We start from the raw sequence: 14,294 nt of genomic DNA, 5'->3' as shown, positions 1-14,294 counted from the left end.
AAAGCATTCAAACAATTCATACTCTTCTTCATTAACTGGTTTATCAAACAATCTGAAAGCCTATGCATTACTGCTATTTAAATGTATCTCTCCTCTCCTTCTTCATGAGTCACTGCTTTTGTTTGATCAGAAAAATGTAGGGACTATGCAGACAGCTTTTTCCCCTGATGAGATTAAGGGAATGAATTGCATGCTACACATATTCTATGACTGCTTCATGTCACCACACCTGGGGACTTAGCACAGTGAGCATAAGAGTGTTCATGGAAGCCACTGCCACACTCCAACAACAACTTAGCACTGTATGGAAGCCACCGTGAACCACAGAAACTTATCCCACTAAATGCATCCAAAGTATCCCCAATCTCATTTATGCTTAGCCGGAGTCCAAAAGTGCCTCTCAGCACTCCGTGCTACTCACCCAAAGGAGGAGAGAGCCCCGGGGAGTCTGAGTGCAGACACAGCACAATTGTAGTGAACATATTTTAATTTTGCAGGTTTTAGAGAAACATTGGACCATGTGAACAAACTTCTGGAGTCCGTTCCAGGCTCTTGGAAGGGGCCTGTGCAAGGGGAAGCTATATTAGTTCCTTAATTTTGCCATAACAAATTACCACCAACTTAAAGACTTAAAACAACACTAATTACTTCTCTTACAGTTCAGGAGGTCAGATGTCCGAGATCAGTTAGTTTCACTGGGATAAACTCAAAGAGTTGGCAGTGTTGCATTTCTTCTGGAGACTCGAGGGAGAACCCATTTCCTTGCCTTCTCCAGCTTCCAGGGGCTGCCTGCATCCCTTGGCTCGTGGCCCCTTCCTCTACCTTCAAGACCAGCAGTGGGGCATCTTTTGTTCTCTCTAACCTCAGCTTTTGTCCTTGCATCTTCTCTAACTGTAAGGACCCTTGGATCACATGAATCACACCTAGATAATCCAGAATATTCTCTCCATTTCAAGACCTTCAACTTACTCACATCTGCAAAGTCCTTTTTACTGTACAAGGTACGATAGTCACTGGTTCTGGGGGTCAGGACATGGACATCTTTGAGGAAGCGTTCTTCAGCCCACTACAAGTTCCCTGAAGCTTAAACTTTATTCCCTTCAGGTAAATCTGCCTCTTCTTCCTCATTGCCAAAATCTATTTGGTCCTGAGTTCTGATTGTGAAAGTTCCAATGGGAAGAAATACCTGTTACTAAAATGGGGACAAGTGTTACGAAGGTAAAGAGGAGAGATGCTGTGAAGGCAGATGATGTCCTAAAAAATGGGACCTCATTTAAAAGGGAGGCCAGCAATGTCTTTGAATAAGGGAGACATCTGAGACACCAAGGATGAGGAGTTCTTCGGGCAATGAACAAGGGCAGTGTTCTGGACAGCAGAGACAGTACGTGTGCCCTGACAATGGTGACGTCAGAGGGTCAGGGCAGCTGAGTTGGAGCCCTAACATGAAACCCTGAGTACTTACCACAATGAATGTCACGTAGTAGGTGGTTAGTAGTTCTCAACCCTGGCAGCACATTGCAATCACTGCAGGAGCTTAAAAATACCAACACCCACACCCTAGTTAAGACCAAGTCAAAATGGTTTGAAAACACCACACAGCTCAGGGTCCATATGTTTCAAAGCTTCTCAAGGAATTCTAGCTACAACTAAATAACCCAGCAGGATTATTTTGTAAATAATCCAACAGGATTTATTTTCAAGTCCCATTTAAGGGAGCTTGCAATTGGGCTGTAAGACTTGAAGATTTTTCTACAGTTAATTCACTGTGTAAGGTCTCAGCCTATATTCATCTGATCCCCAGACTACATGTCACCAGTTTTAATTGTGACAAAAGAAAAACAGGATGAGGTAAGAAAAGGGGGTAAACTACCCATAGTGCATCACAAAAGATGAATAATACATACAAGGTCTGTCCAGAAGGTATCCAGCCATGTAATATGAAAAACAGAGGCATTTATTTAAGAAGTTACAAGACCCAAGAAACATTGTACATAGGACAATGACGCCTCAGTCCTCTTCAAAGTAGGCACCTTGGGACCTCACATAGTTTTCCCACTTGCCATCAGCTACCCCATATTTTCCTGAATCTCACTGATGGTCTGAAATCTTTTCCCTTTCAAAGGTGATTTTAGTTTTGGGAAAAGCCAGAAATTGCAGGGCACCCTTAGGTTGTAGGGGGTGCTGAGTCACCTGGGAGATTTGATGTTTCACTAAAACACTGCATGAGATGTGATACACAAGCAGGTGTGTTGTTGTGATGAAGCTGCCAATCACCAGTTTCCCATAGCTGCAGCCTTCTGAATCGTCCCAATAGCTCCCGCAGAGGACTGTTCAAGCTTAACACAAGATTCGATTCACAAGATTCAGTAACACAAGACTCATTGTTCTACTGCCTCAGTCATTTTGAATGTGACAGCCACACATTACACATGCTCACTCAACAACTGCCCCCCTCACTAGTACAGTGAAGTCATCATTGTTCCCTTATACACTTTCCAATCCACTCTCCTTGGCTGCCAGGTTATATCAATGTTGCATAAGCCATTCTCGTTATACTAATAATGGCTGGAATTTTCCCAGACAGACCTTGTATAAGTATTGTTATACAGATATATGTACACATGTATACATAATTGATATAAATCCAGCTACCTGTAAGAATCTCAGTTTTAACCACTATGATGTATGTTCAATCAACACATGAAAATAAAGTATGATATACAATCCTCCTATTTTACTCCTTAACCTGTTGTGATACAGGTGCTGGGGTCATGGACACACTTTCCCTCTGTGGATCAGTAGGTGGACTTGTTGACTTCATGCCTCTGGAAAGCCTAATGTTTTCCACACTCTTATGAAGCAAAATCTGGGAATCAACTCTGTAGTTGAGCTGTGATTAGAACTTATCTCTAAGTGGTTGCCTTTTGTGATATGTATGTTTAGTAACTGCCAGTTCACTTGTTTTATTCGTCTTTTTTGTCCTGCCGAAAATCAGTTTCTAAACTTTCCTTGATTGGGACCCAAAAACAGTAGATTCACACCACCTCTTTCTCTGCATACTAGACCCTATTACATAGGACTGGAGCTCCCCAGAAATTCTGCTGGGACCAGCTTCCGGCGAGAATCAGAGCACGCATGTGCACAGCAAAGTCAACTCACATACCATTGTCAGCCTGCTGCTCTGCGCATCATCACCCCTGACAACTGCTGCACCACCGAGCCCCATCGGATCTGTGCTCATGTGGACAGATGGAAAAGCCATCAGGAAGCACAGCCAACTCTGTGTTCCCACATTTCCAGGAAAGAAACCACATTCGGAACAGTGCAAAAGCCCTCTGGTCAGTGCCTTTAAGTCAATGGAATGTCTGTCCTCTTCCCCAATATTGCACAAGCAAAGCCCATGTGCTTAGCTAAAGGCTTTGCCCTACAGAAAAGGACATGTGCTAGGTCTAGAATCAAGACCCAAGTTCACCATGTACTTTTTCTAAAGCTCCAATTCTTTTCTGGAAAATTATTATACAAATGACTTACTCCTGAAGAATACAACAAATAGCTAGTATAAAGCAACTTATATGCCAAATACAATTACACCTCAATAAAGTGGGGGAAAAGCACAAGTATAAGGATTAAAAGCCACTTTATACGGGAAATTATTGGTTAGCCATACGTATTGTTAATTGAGCACATCTTATTTTAGGGTGATGAGCACGATACACCTAACTTCTTGACATCTGGGGGGACCACTGATGATAGGATCAAGAGCACGTAATGAAGGAGAGAAGTATGTTCCATTCCATCTCCCACCGTCCTGAGCCCCCAGCAGCCCAGTGGACCACTGACCACACTGTGTAGGAGGAGGGATGACCAGGAAGCATCGGAAAAGTGGAATGATCTCCCTTGCTGAGTTTTCTTTCATTTTGCATTTTAAGATCACTTCAGCCACAATTTCCTCACTGAGCCTTGGAACCTCTTTGGCTTTCCAAAAATTAAGATCACTTAGCTCTTTTCAAATTCTCTTTGACGGTGAAATCATGGTGATTTCTAGTGTAGATACATACCATAAAATCTGCTTCCCAGTTGTCCATGTGGGGATGTGTGCAAGCTGTAATCAGCACGTACTGCCCTAGACCAAGGCCTGGCTTCGGAGAGCCTCTCAGATCCTCAGACAAAGCCTGCATGTGCTTTCCCTCCCTAGGACCCAAAGGGGCTCAGAACTTCGGACCTAACCACAATTTAATCAGCTCTGCCCTTTATTCTCATTACAGTCTGTGTGAAATTTTCAAATGTGAGTGTGTTTGCCTGTAGGCAGAAAGCTTATGCCAGTTTTTTTTAGGAATATGAACAGCAGCAGAAACAAAGGTGCATGTCTGGAAGAGGTGAGAGAAGTGATGCTGGTGAATGTGAATGTGTCAGAGAAAAGCTGGCAGGGGGCCATTTGTAGGTACAGGGGGAGTGAACCTATAGACTAACCCATGCCACACCACTTAGAGGTTGCTTGAAGGATTTCAAGGGTTGCCTACCTTTATGAATGTCGTGTGCTGGCTGATGCCTGCTGTGCTGGGTGGCTGTGCTGTTGGGAAGGTCACGACCCAGCAACACCACCTGAAGAGTGAGGTCATCCCTGGCAGGAGTAATAGGGGGTCTTCGCCCAGGATTTGCGGTGGGCAAGGCCACTCTGGCAGTTGGAGTTCAGACTTTATGCTCAATAACGACATGTTTTGATCCAGAGGTGATTCAAACCCCTAAACTCCTTCTAGATAAAGACAGGCCCAGCAGTCCCCAAAGGGGCTAAGAGACCCCTCTTCTCTCACAGAACTGCTGAGGAATGTGTCATTGTACAAAGTAAGTTTGGAATTTTGTTTTGCACTATCCTGGTTCCTTTTCTCTTCATGAAGTACACACTGCGAATGCTGTTTAATACTTGTATTTTCTCCTCATATTCTGAAATATATTGATGATCTCACTGTCTTTAAAAAATTAACACTACAATGCTTCTGTTTCCACCTCCTCAAATAGGGGACGAACTGCTTGCCTCGATGTAATAGGGATGCTGGCTTCATGCGTGCACACCGATCCCTCGTCCTCTGAGCATTATCTCCGAACTACTAACTTTGCTGGCATGGAGCGGGCTCACCGGTCACTCCCCAGACACTGCACTCATTCTCCCATTGGGGTCTCTCTCTGCCTTTTATGTGTGTACCCCCCAATTCTGCTTCCCCTTGGTTGTACTCTTTCTTCAAAGTCCTCCTTGGACTTTCCTGACCCTGCCTCCCCCACAACTTCCTTCCACACACAGGCCCACACTACACGCTGGACGCCTCCTACATGCTGTCCGGGATCACTCCCTCCTATGTACCAAGTTCAACCGATGACCTACGTAACACCACGTGCATGTAGTTTGACCTAATGCATGTGTCTTCTGACCCCCAAAACAAATTTCTAGTGTCTACAGTGGTCCCTTAGACAGAGTAGGTGTTTGCCATTAAAAAGAAACAAGCCTCAACTAGTGTTAAATTGGCCCAATAGTAGATAAGCTTCCATTTGCATCTAAAAATGCGTCCTAACCTATTAATACACTCACCACAAATGATATAGGGTATTTATGCTTCTTCCTGCCAAAATGTCTATAGCCTAAAATATAGATATAAATTTTATTTTATTTCTTTTACTTTTTAAGCTTTATGGTACCAGAAATTATGACTAGAGGCATTGCTTTATAAGTACTATAGGGCTTTAATAGATTCTACCCTTCAAAACTATTACTCACAGAATTTCCATTAGTCAATTCTATAGTCACTGGAATATATTTCATATTTATGACATGATTAGTTATACAACTGACTTAGGAAAGAACATTACAATATTATACTTCATCTAAGTATATTATGTAGATTCTTCTGTCTTCTCTTATAGCAGTGTTAACTCTCTATATAATTATTATGATAAACTGAAACTGGATAAGAAAAAAATCTAGTGAAAAGGTGTACATATTTTTTAATCTAAGAGATTTATAAGGTACCTGATATTGATTCCCAAAATAAAAATATTCATAACAGTAAAACGACTACTGAACTGAATGTAGTGTTCTAAGGATGGAACACAATGACAAGAGTAGAGAAACAGAACTGGGAAGCCTGTTACTCGAAGTACATCTGTATTGGTAGGCTCAGAATTACATAAGGAAACAAATCAGTATTTCATCCCCTCCTTGCCCTGGTGCTGTGGACACATTGGAGAAAACCAGATTTCGTTTTCTACGACTCCATTTCTTGGAGCCACATTCTCCCCAGCTGCTGGGTCATGTCTCTGGAACCCATAAGAGACATCGGGGAGATAGGTCAACATCCACGGGTGGAGGGGGCCGGTGGTTGGAGAGCAGGCTTCATACTAATTGATTTGGATTGGCCACTGGTCACTGCTGAGGCAAAAACCAACTGTACAGCTTTGGCTCGTGTTTCTTTTTCATCTTGAGTTTAACACAGTTCTGAAGTAGTCTTGTTGAATAGGGTCCATCTTAACGTCATACAATAGGAAGGAGTCAAATTTCTTTCACTGAAGGTAGGAAGCTCACTTTTAACCATTAAGCACTTTCTGGACAGCCTTAGAGGGCATTTGAAAAAGTGGGACTCTCTCTTCAAAGGCCTTCTTCCTTTATGGGCCCCAAAACACAGTCAAGTTCAGCTATCTTAATCTTGTTTATTCTTGGTAGAAAACTGGAATAGTCTTTCTGTTGTGAAGTAAACAGAGAGGTTAGAAGTATATATGGGAAGGCATAATTTCCATAACAATAGTAACAATAAGAATGTCAGTGATTTTAATATTTAAAAGGCAATATAAAGTAACATTTGTTGAAGCAAAGATTATTAGTTTTTATCCTTAGTTACATTTAGAGCTGAGAGTGCCCCCTGCTGGCCTGCCAAGATATCCCTTTCCAGACCACCTCTGGGCGCTGGGATGTCTCTAGGAAACACTAGAATCTGCCCCTTATCTTTTTCCCCGGCCTTAGAGACATGAGATGTTCAGCTTTTAACTTTACCCCAAATCTTTAGTGCACATTCCACACAAATACAAACATTTTTAAAGTGTATTATTTATTTTCAAACATTTTAAGAGCTTCTGGTTGCTACAAATCTTTAATGAGTGAGAAATGAGCCTTCAATGTCTTCAGTATTTATGAAATCTCAAAGGGCTATAGAGAATATGCTTTGGCACTGGTGAAGTACATGTGGGGCACCTCAATGGGCAGATCAGCTAAAATATTGTTTTTCTATGAGGGGTTTGTCTTGATGGGAGAGACCCCATGACAGAGCCGTTTGAGGAACAAACTTTATTTGTTAGATGACAAATTCAGTATACCCAGGTTTGGACACAGGCTTCCCCACTCACTAGCTGTGAGAACTCTGTGTGTTTTCGGCTCCCTTGGCTATAAACTGAGAATAACAGTGATACCTGAGTCGAAATGAGGACTAAATAGATCACATGTGGAAAGTAATCGTGACAGTGCCTAGTGCAGAAGAAGCCCTATCGAAAGATTTGCAGTAAGGTATGGAAATGTCTAATCAGTATGTCGTAGGCCTGAAACTAATATACTATTGTATGTCGAGTGCACTCTGATAATAAACAAACACACACAAGGGGCAAAAAAGACAAACATTTGCTACAATAAGCTGGAATGCAATATGGCGGGACACCAGCCCCGCTGCTGACATGCGGGCCCTGCAGGGGCACCAAGGATGCCCGCCTGCTTGGCCGGGCTGCTCCTCCGAGAGGGAATCTGAATCAGCGTGACGTCGACCGCAGCTGTGCTGCGTGGTCTGTTGCCTGCTGTCCTAGGGCAGCGGCTCGCACTTCTGAACGTGCATCAGACTGAAGGGCAGGGTTAGCTAGACACAGATTGCTGGTCCCAGGCCCAGAGTTTCTGATCCAGCAGGTCTGGGGCCTGATCATTTTAATTGCCAGTGTGTTCCCAAGAGATGCCGATGTTGCGGGTCCAGGGGCCACACTTGGAGAACCGCTGTTCTAGAGCAATGGTCACAATCCCCGCTGTACATTAACCACCTGGGAGCTTTTAAAAATTCTGCTGCCAGGCCCCCGCCAGCCATCATTAGTTCTTAGATATCCCCAGGTGATTCCAGTGTGCAGCCAAGGTTGAGAATTACAGCTCTACATCAATACTATGCTGCTGAAATGGGCACATTTAAATGATGGAGTAATTACCCTGTGCATTTTTTAAAGATTTTGTTTATTTATTTTTAGACAGAGGGAAAGGGAGGGAGAAAGAGAGGGAAAGAAACATCAAGGTGTGGTTGCCTCTTGTGCACCCCCTACTGGGGACCTGGCCCACAACCCTGGCATGTATGTGCCTTGACTGGGAATTGAACCGTCAACTCTTTGGCTCATAGGCGGGCACTCAGTCCACTGAGACACACCAGCCAGGGCTGCCTGTACATTCTATAGTTAAAGAAATTAAAGCATGGTGCAGTGTTTCTCACTGAGCAGCTTGTTATACACTCTGATTCAGAACCCCGACACCAGACTTTCTGCATCGATCCCTTGGGGTGAGGGCCAGGAGTCTGCACTGTAATACGTACCTCAGGAGCCCATATACACACTTTTTTGTGTGTGTACCTGAAGACACATAGCCAGTAAGTGGTGGAGTTCTCATCTTGTGTCTCTGATCTATGCATCCAGAAATGGTATTATAAAAGAGAGAAAGCTTCGCATTTAGCCTGTTTTAATTTTTTTCCTGAGCTTATTCACTCAAGAAAAGACGCCACATACTTATATATTTATAAATACTATCCCTAAATACTAAGTATTTTTATATACACAGCAGATCCAGTGACAGGAGTTGGACCAACAATAAATTCCATTCAAAAGCTACTAAGAGGCCAACTGGATCTCATTCACCTTCTCTAGGATTTGAGACTAGAAAGGAGGAGTTAGCCAAGGGAGTTAAAGGCAACGCTCCTGAGTCAGACCGCCTGCTTCCCTCCACCACTGACCACCTGCAGCCTGGGGCAAGCCACTGCCCCTCTCTGCACCCCAGCTTCCTTAACAGATTTACAGGGTGGTGGTGAGGATGCATGCGTTCACCCACAGAAAGGGGCTCAGACCAGTGCCCGGCAGCAGTGAGGGGCTACTGATGCTCTCTGTCATGATTTCTACTGTTACCGTTATCTGCACAGCGGACCTACGTGCTCGAAAAAGTGTTTTATAAACTGAAACACTGTGTTATACAGAGTACGCTGTGGAAAATCCACAAAACAAAAATACACAAGTTAGAAAGTATTTTCCAGAACATGCATGCAGTGTAGAAGGTAATCATAAAAGAATTTTGTATTCTTCAACATTTTTTACGTAAAAACTCAGAAAAGCATTTCTGCTAGCCCTACTGGCTGCTACAAAAACAAAACAAAACAACAAAAAACACCAAAAAACATACTTCTCTGATGCCCTCTGATTGGCCTAACCTACATAGAAGAGCTTCTTAAAAGGAGAATTCTGGCTTATTATTAAAGGTAGAAGGACTTTGGTTCCTTAAAGGGGAGGGGAGATTTATCAAAATTATAATGTATCAATTACATAATCTTATTCACAGACCTGGCTTTGTTGAATGTTGTATTTCTTACTTCTGCCTGGTTCCGGAACTTCAATCTGCTGAAGAGATTAGTGAAATGTCAGTCAGCACAGCCTAGAGAAGGAAGCACACAAACACCCTATTTAACCAGCACACTGCCTCCCCAATAATCCTCTTAGTGGCCCCAAAGGCGCCAGTCAGCAGGCCTGCTTGTCATCTGCATATTCCCCCTTCATTTGCAAGTGTCTAAATGGTATAGTAATTGAGTTGCCAAAAGTTAAGTGAAGCTTCATGTTTAATCTTGTTGGTTGCCTACGGATAGTGTGATTTAACACATTCTAAAAGGGCTTCACACAAAATAAAATGAACTTCTAAATCCTGAAATAATCCACAGAACTCCAATTCATATGCTGAATCAAAGCCAAATGGGGCTTTGATTAATGGAAAGACACCATTAATCAAGGGAAGAATCAAACTGCAAACAAGACACTAGCATCGACCTCAAGTACATAATGTAAATTGAACAGCCAGGGTCCTGGAAGAAAATAGATGGCGCCCTCTTGGGGTGATTGAAGAGAGTTTTTAAAAGGAACAATGGAAGTATGGGCAGGATTAAAGTGAATCAATGAAGGGAGACTGGAGCCCCCAGGGACTAGGATGTGGGGGGCAGGTGGGGGGGGCGGGGGGAGTGTCTCGAGGGAGGGTGATTCTTCCCACCTCTGGGCCTGAAGGGGAAGGAGAGCAGCTGGTACTGGAAGGAGAGTAGCTGCAGCCGCAGGAAGGAGAGGCCGCCCACAGGAGCGGAAGCCCTGCTACAGGCCCTGCCGACAGCAGAGACTCAGAAGGGACAGAATGAGAGAAATAAATACCCCAATTTCGCTTTTGTCCCGTGCTTTCACCGGGTCTGGTGAGCACGGCCCAAGGTCGGAGGTCAGAGGGCAAGAACACAGCACACACAGGGCAGTCTCCAGGGCAACAAGCTTGGGGAATGAACTTGAAGCGGCAAAGAGAGTGTCTGGCAGAGCCAGTAAACTTGACCTAGGCAGTGTTTGGGGGAAAGAGTTCTTACACTTAGAGGAAAAGAAGAGAACTGTTATTAAACAGTGCATGTCTCCACTTATCATTCTATAACTGTAAATGTCGCTTAGCTGATTGCCTTTCTCCTCCAACCAATAAGCTCCTTATGCTGGGTCCTCAGTGTCTAGCCATTGCATGGCAAATGCAGGCTTTCATAAATGATAGAATGAGGGGCGGATTAGGCAAATTGTTGGGTATTGCTTATTATTCATGAGGCTATAGAGCAGGACATTTCCAAGTAAGTGGGATAAATGACATGACATTGCAAAAGAGTAACTATGGTTAACTTACTTTTGTTATAAAATATATTGTTTTAAAGTATGCATACTTTTAGGTTAGTATTCTTAATGAAAAAGTTCATAGATTTGAGACCAATCTCAGCAATTTAAAAAATCAGTTATTAAGTTTCAACAATGAGAAATTAATGCTCTGATGTTTTATGTGTTTTACTAGTATTATTATTTTATATTACATTATAATTGGTAAGAGGTCTTGTGCAATGAAATACAGAGTTGAGGAAAAACAGAATTTTTCTCTCTCCTAGTCTCATTCCCCTCCTCCCATTTCAAAATAAAATAGAACCCACTACAAATGGTAAGTGATTTCTGATATGATCTGTCTCCTTAACTTATTTCAATAAGGCTTTAACTATTTGATATACTAGAAGGAATAAAGTTGGGGAGGGTGGGTGAGCAAATCCTTTTTCATAACACAGTATGCCTGCACTTCCTCCTTCATGAACACAGAAGTTTCTGTTGATAATCTCAGCACTCGCTCCGGCACCTTCATCCCCCCCCCCCCAAAACCCTGTCCTCGGCTGTGCTCAGGCCCTTCTTGTGACGGCTGGAACTTGTCCTCACTTCCTCTGTTTTCTGAACTGGATGAGCTATTCAAAGGCTGACAGCTGCTGGGAATCGGACAGCACTGCCCTTGGTGCGTCCCCTCCTCACCACAAAATGGGAACACACTGTGGCCCTTCACAAGGTCTGACCTTACCCGGAATGAAAGAGAAACGGAGAGAAAACCAATACCTGTGGTGACGGTAGTTTGGGAAGTGGGTAAGGAGGAGGAAGCCAGCAGGGAGCAGGCCATCTCGTTCTTCCCTTTGCTTCAGTGGCTGCATCTCCCTAGTTTGCAGACTGTTTATCTGAATAAAGTTTCTCCTCTTTCTGCCCCCCAGATTGGGAATTCCTATTGGCACCAGACAGCACAACACACGAATTTGTTTGCAGAGACAACAACGTTCCCTGCAGAAAGACCGAATTAACCAGGCCCCTCGCAGCAAGGCCTGCAGTGCGACCCACTCTTTGCCAATGAGCTGTAAGCAGAAGTTTTGTGTGGGGCTTCTCAGGCAATGTCATAGAGAAAAAAGATGGGCCCCCCTTCACACTCCCCTCAGGCTCGTTGCATGGAAGGTGGATGGAATGACATAATGTCACCTTCACGACAGCAGAAAGGTCTCTGGCGATGGCTGGGAGCCCCCATGTCAATGCAAGACTGCTGACCTCTCGGCTGCTTTGGGGTGAGACAGAAACAAACTTTTCTTTTGCTGATGGTGCTTTTTTTTTGATAATAGGTAGCCAAATTAACTCCTAATATACTTTATTTGAAAATAAAATAATCCTTATAATTCTGTTCCAGCTAAAAGTAACAAATATTAACAAACTTCACTTAGGCATTGGTGTAGGAACATTTTTTTATTCCTTCCGGTTTGCAGTTAATATTGCCTTGAAGACGTTAACACGACTTTTTTATTATTGACTGTTTACATTGTTGTTGAGTGCATTTAGCTTCACATTTTAATGATCTCACCATAAACGTTTCAAATCTACCTTTGGAAGCATTGCCTAAAGCTAACTGAGCCAATTAACTTCAAGTTGGCACTCAATTACTTCTTTTACTCCTTCCTTCTTACTCGGATAAAACAGTGCTATTTAATCTGCTTTCAGGGACAATCTGCTTTCTTTATGGGGCTCATTTGATTACAGTTTCCTCAGTTTCTCTCTTCCTTCCCAGGTTCTTCACGATTATCAAAATCTTGGAACCTATTCTGCCTTGCAAAAGAAAAACCTCTGAATCCTAGTCTGTACGAGCTCTTCTATACGTGCTATGCATCAGCTCCGACTTTTGTGGGAGGAAATACCACAGCCGTACATTTATATGGCTCCATTAAGCTACACAAAATGAACTGTTCTCATCAACTGTACTTTGAAGGGAGGCCCAGAGTCAGCTGAAGTTCAAACAGCTGACCTGTTTTTTCTCTGCCAGGGTCCCATTCTACCCAGGGGTTTGTAGATGAAATTCCACATCAACATGGGGACCGTCCCTACAACATCCCAATATTCAAGAGGAAGGCTCTTCACTTGTCTTTTTGAGAAGAAAAATAAGAAATAAAAATAGATGTTTTGTAGAAACAAAGCTGGTTGAGCATTTGGACAAAGAACTATAAATACTACCCTGGCTGGTGTAGCTCAGTGGATTGAGCATGGGCCTGCAAACCAGAGGATCAAGGTTTGATTCCCAGTCAGGGCACATGCCTGGGTTGCAGGCCAGTTCCCAGCACGAGAGGCAACCATACACTGATATTTCTCTCCTTCTCTCCTTCCCTTCCCCTCTAAAGATAAATAAATAAAAAATCTTTAAAAAAAGAAAGAAATACAAATACTGACTAATACGCTAATTTTGTGATCAGCCATTAGAATAAACTACAGATTTCAGTTTCTGCGCAGCTCTAAGGAATGTAGTTCCCATGGTTGCTTCTCTCGAAAACTCTAAGTAGATACTCTCTCCTATTATGGAGCAAACTCTTTAGCTATTCATTGTACAAATATTTCCTTGCATCAAGTAGCTTACATTTTATTCAACCACATTTGAGGGCATTTCTCCCTTTGAAAGGGGACTGCTTCAGTTAATTACTTTTCTCTTTCTTCTTTTTACATCCACAATAATTGGAGCCTAAGGGGGTACACCCTGTCTAAGAGGTTAGATTTTATTACTCTCTTTAAACAGTGTCCTTGATCCTTTTATTGCTGTAATTTGCTACTGGAGCACATTTTGAATTGTTTCGACACCAAGAGGCAGCGCATTTGTATTTTCCCTGGGAAAATATTTTCAGTTCTGGAAGAGAAATAAGGATAAAATGAAACTATTTTCTTAGCAAAAAGCCACAAAGTCAAGAGAGAGCCATGTTAAGCTAAGATGTCATCCATCCTCATATAAAGGACTAACCTTAGGGAACATTTCCAAATGTTGTCTGTTGTACTTTTAAAGATAACAGTAATATTCTGGAAAAGAATTATGTTTATAAATGCCAACCAGGCATTAGTACTTGTAGTTATAAAAAATTAAACTATATTGTGCTATTAGGGGCATCCTTATATCGTGGTGGTAACAAAACAGGTGGAAAAATAACTCTATCTCAGTAACTCTTTTTACAGCCAGCCACCAACCTGTTCAGTGAGTTAGTAGGCCTTTTATTAAAGGGATGTTGACTAGAAAAACAAAGTTTAATTTTACATTGAGGAAAAAGTTACCAGCTTGAGAGTTTATTTTACTTAATGGCCTCTCCTAACTGCTAAAGACACTTTACTTGGGCACAGAGGAAGCATCACAAGGCTGGGGTTTTTTCTAGAGACAA

The 14,294-nt window shown here is 42.7% G+C and overlaps 1 protein-coding gene across 3 annotated transcripts in view; it reads right to left on the bottom strand.

Annotated features, from left to right (window-relative positions):
- Positions 1 to 6,126: 6,126 nt before the first annotated feature.
- The window catches only part of SNX31 (sorting nexin 31), a 48,336-nt gene continuing 40,168 nt past the window's right edge, over positions 6,127 to 14,294 (bottom strand). For 2 of the 3 annotated variants that reach the window (XM_053660810.1, XM_037133411.2), the window contains exons 13-14: positions 9,604 to 9,660; positions 6,127 to 6,727 (exon numbers count right to left, since the gene is read on the bottom strand). In XM_053660810.1, the coding sequence (XP_053516785.1) occupies positions 6,635 to 6,727; positions 9,604 to 9,660 (150 nt within the window). In that variant the 3' untranslated portion in view covers positions 6,127 to 6,634. The remainder of the gene's footprint in view (positions 6,728 to 9,603; positions 9,661 to 14,294) is intronic. The other variant, XM_053660811.1, reaches the window with a different exon arrangement.

This window comes from Artibeus jamaicensis, unplaced genomic scaffold, assembly GCF_021234435.1.
Source record: "Artibeus jamaicensis isolate MK-2021 breed Jamaican fruit bat unplaced genomic scaffold, CSHL_Jam_final scaffold_916, whole genome shotgun sequence".
Classification (NCBI taxonomy): domain Eukaryota; kingdom Metazoa; phylum Chordata; class Mammalia; order Chiroptera; family Phyllostomidae; genus Artibeus; species Artibeus jamaicensis.
The sequence above is the reverse complement of the archived record's forward strand: the minus strand, read 5'-3'. Positions and strand labels throughout refer to the sequence as shown.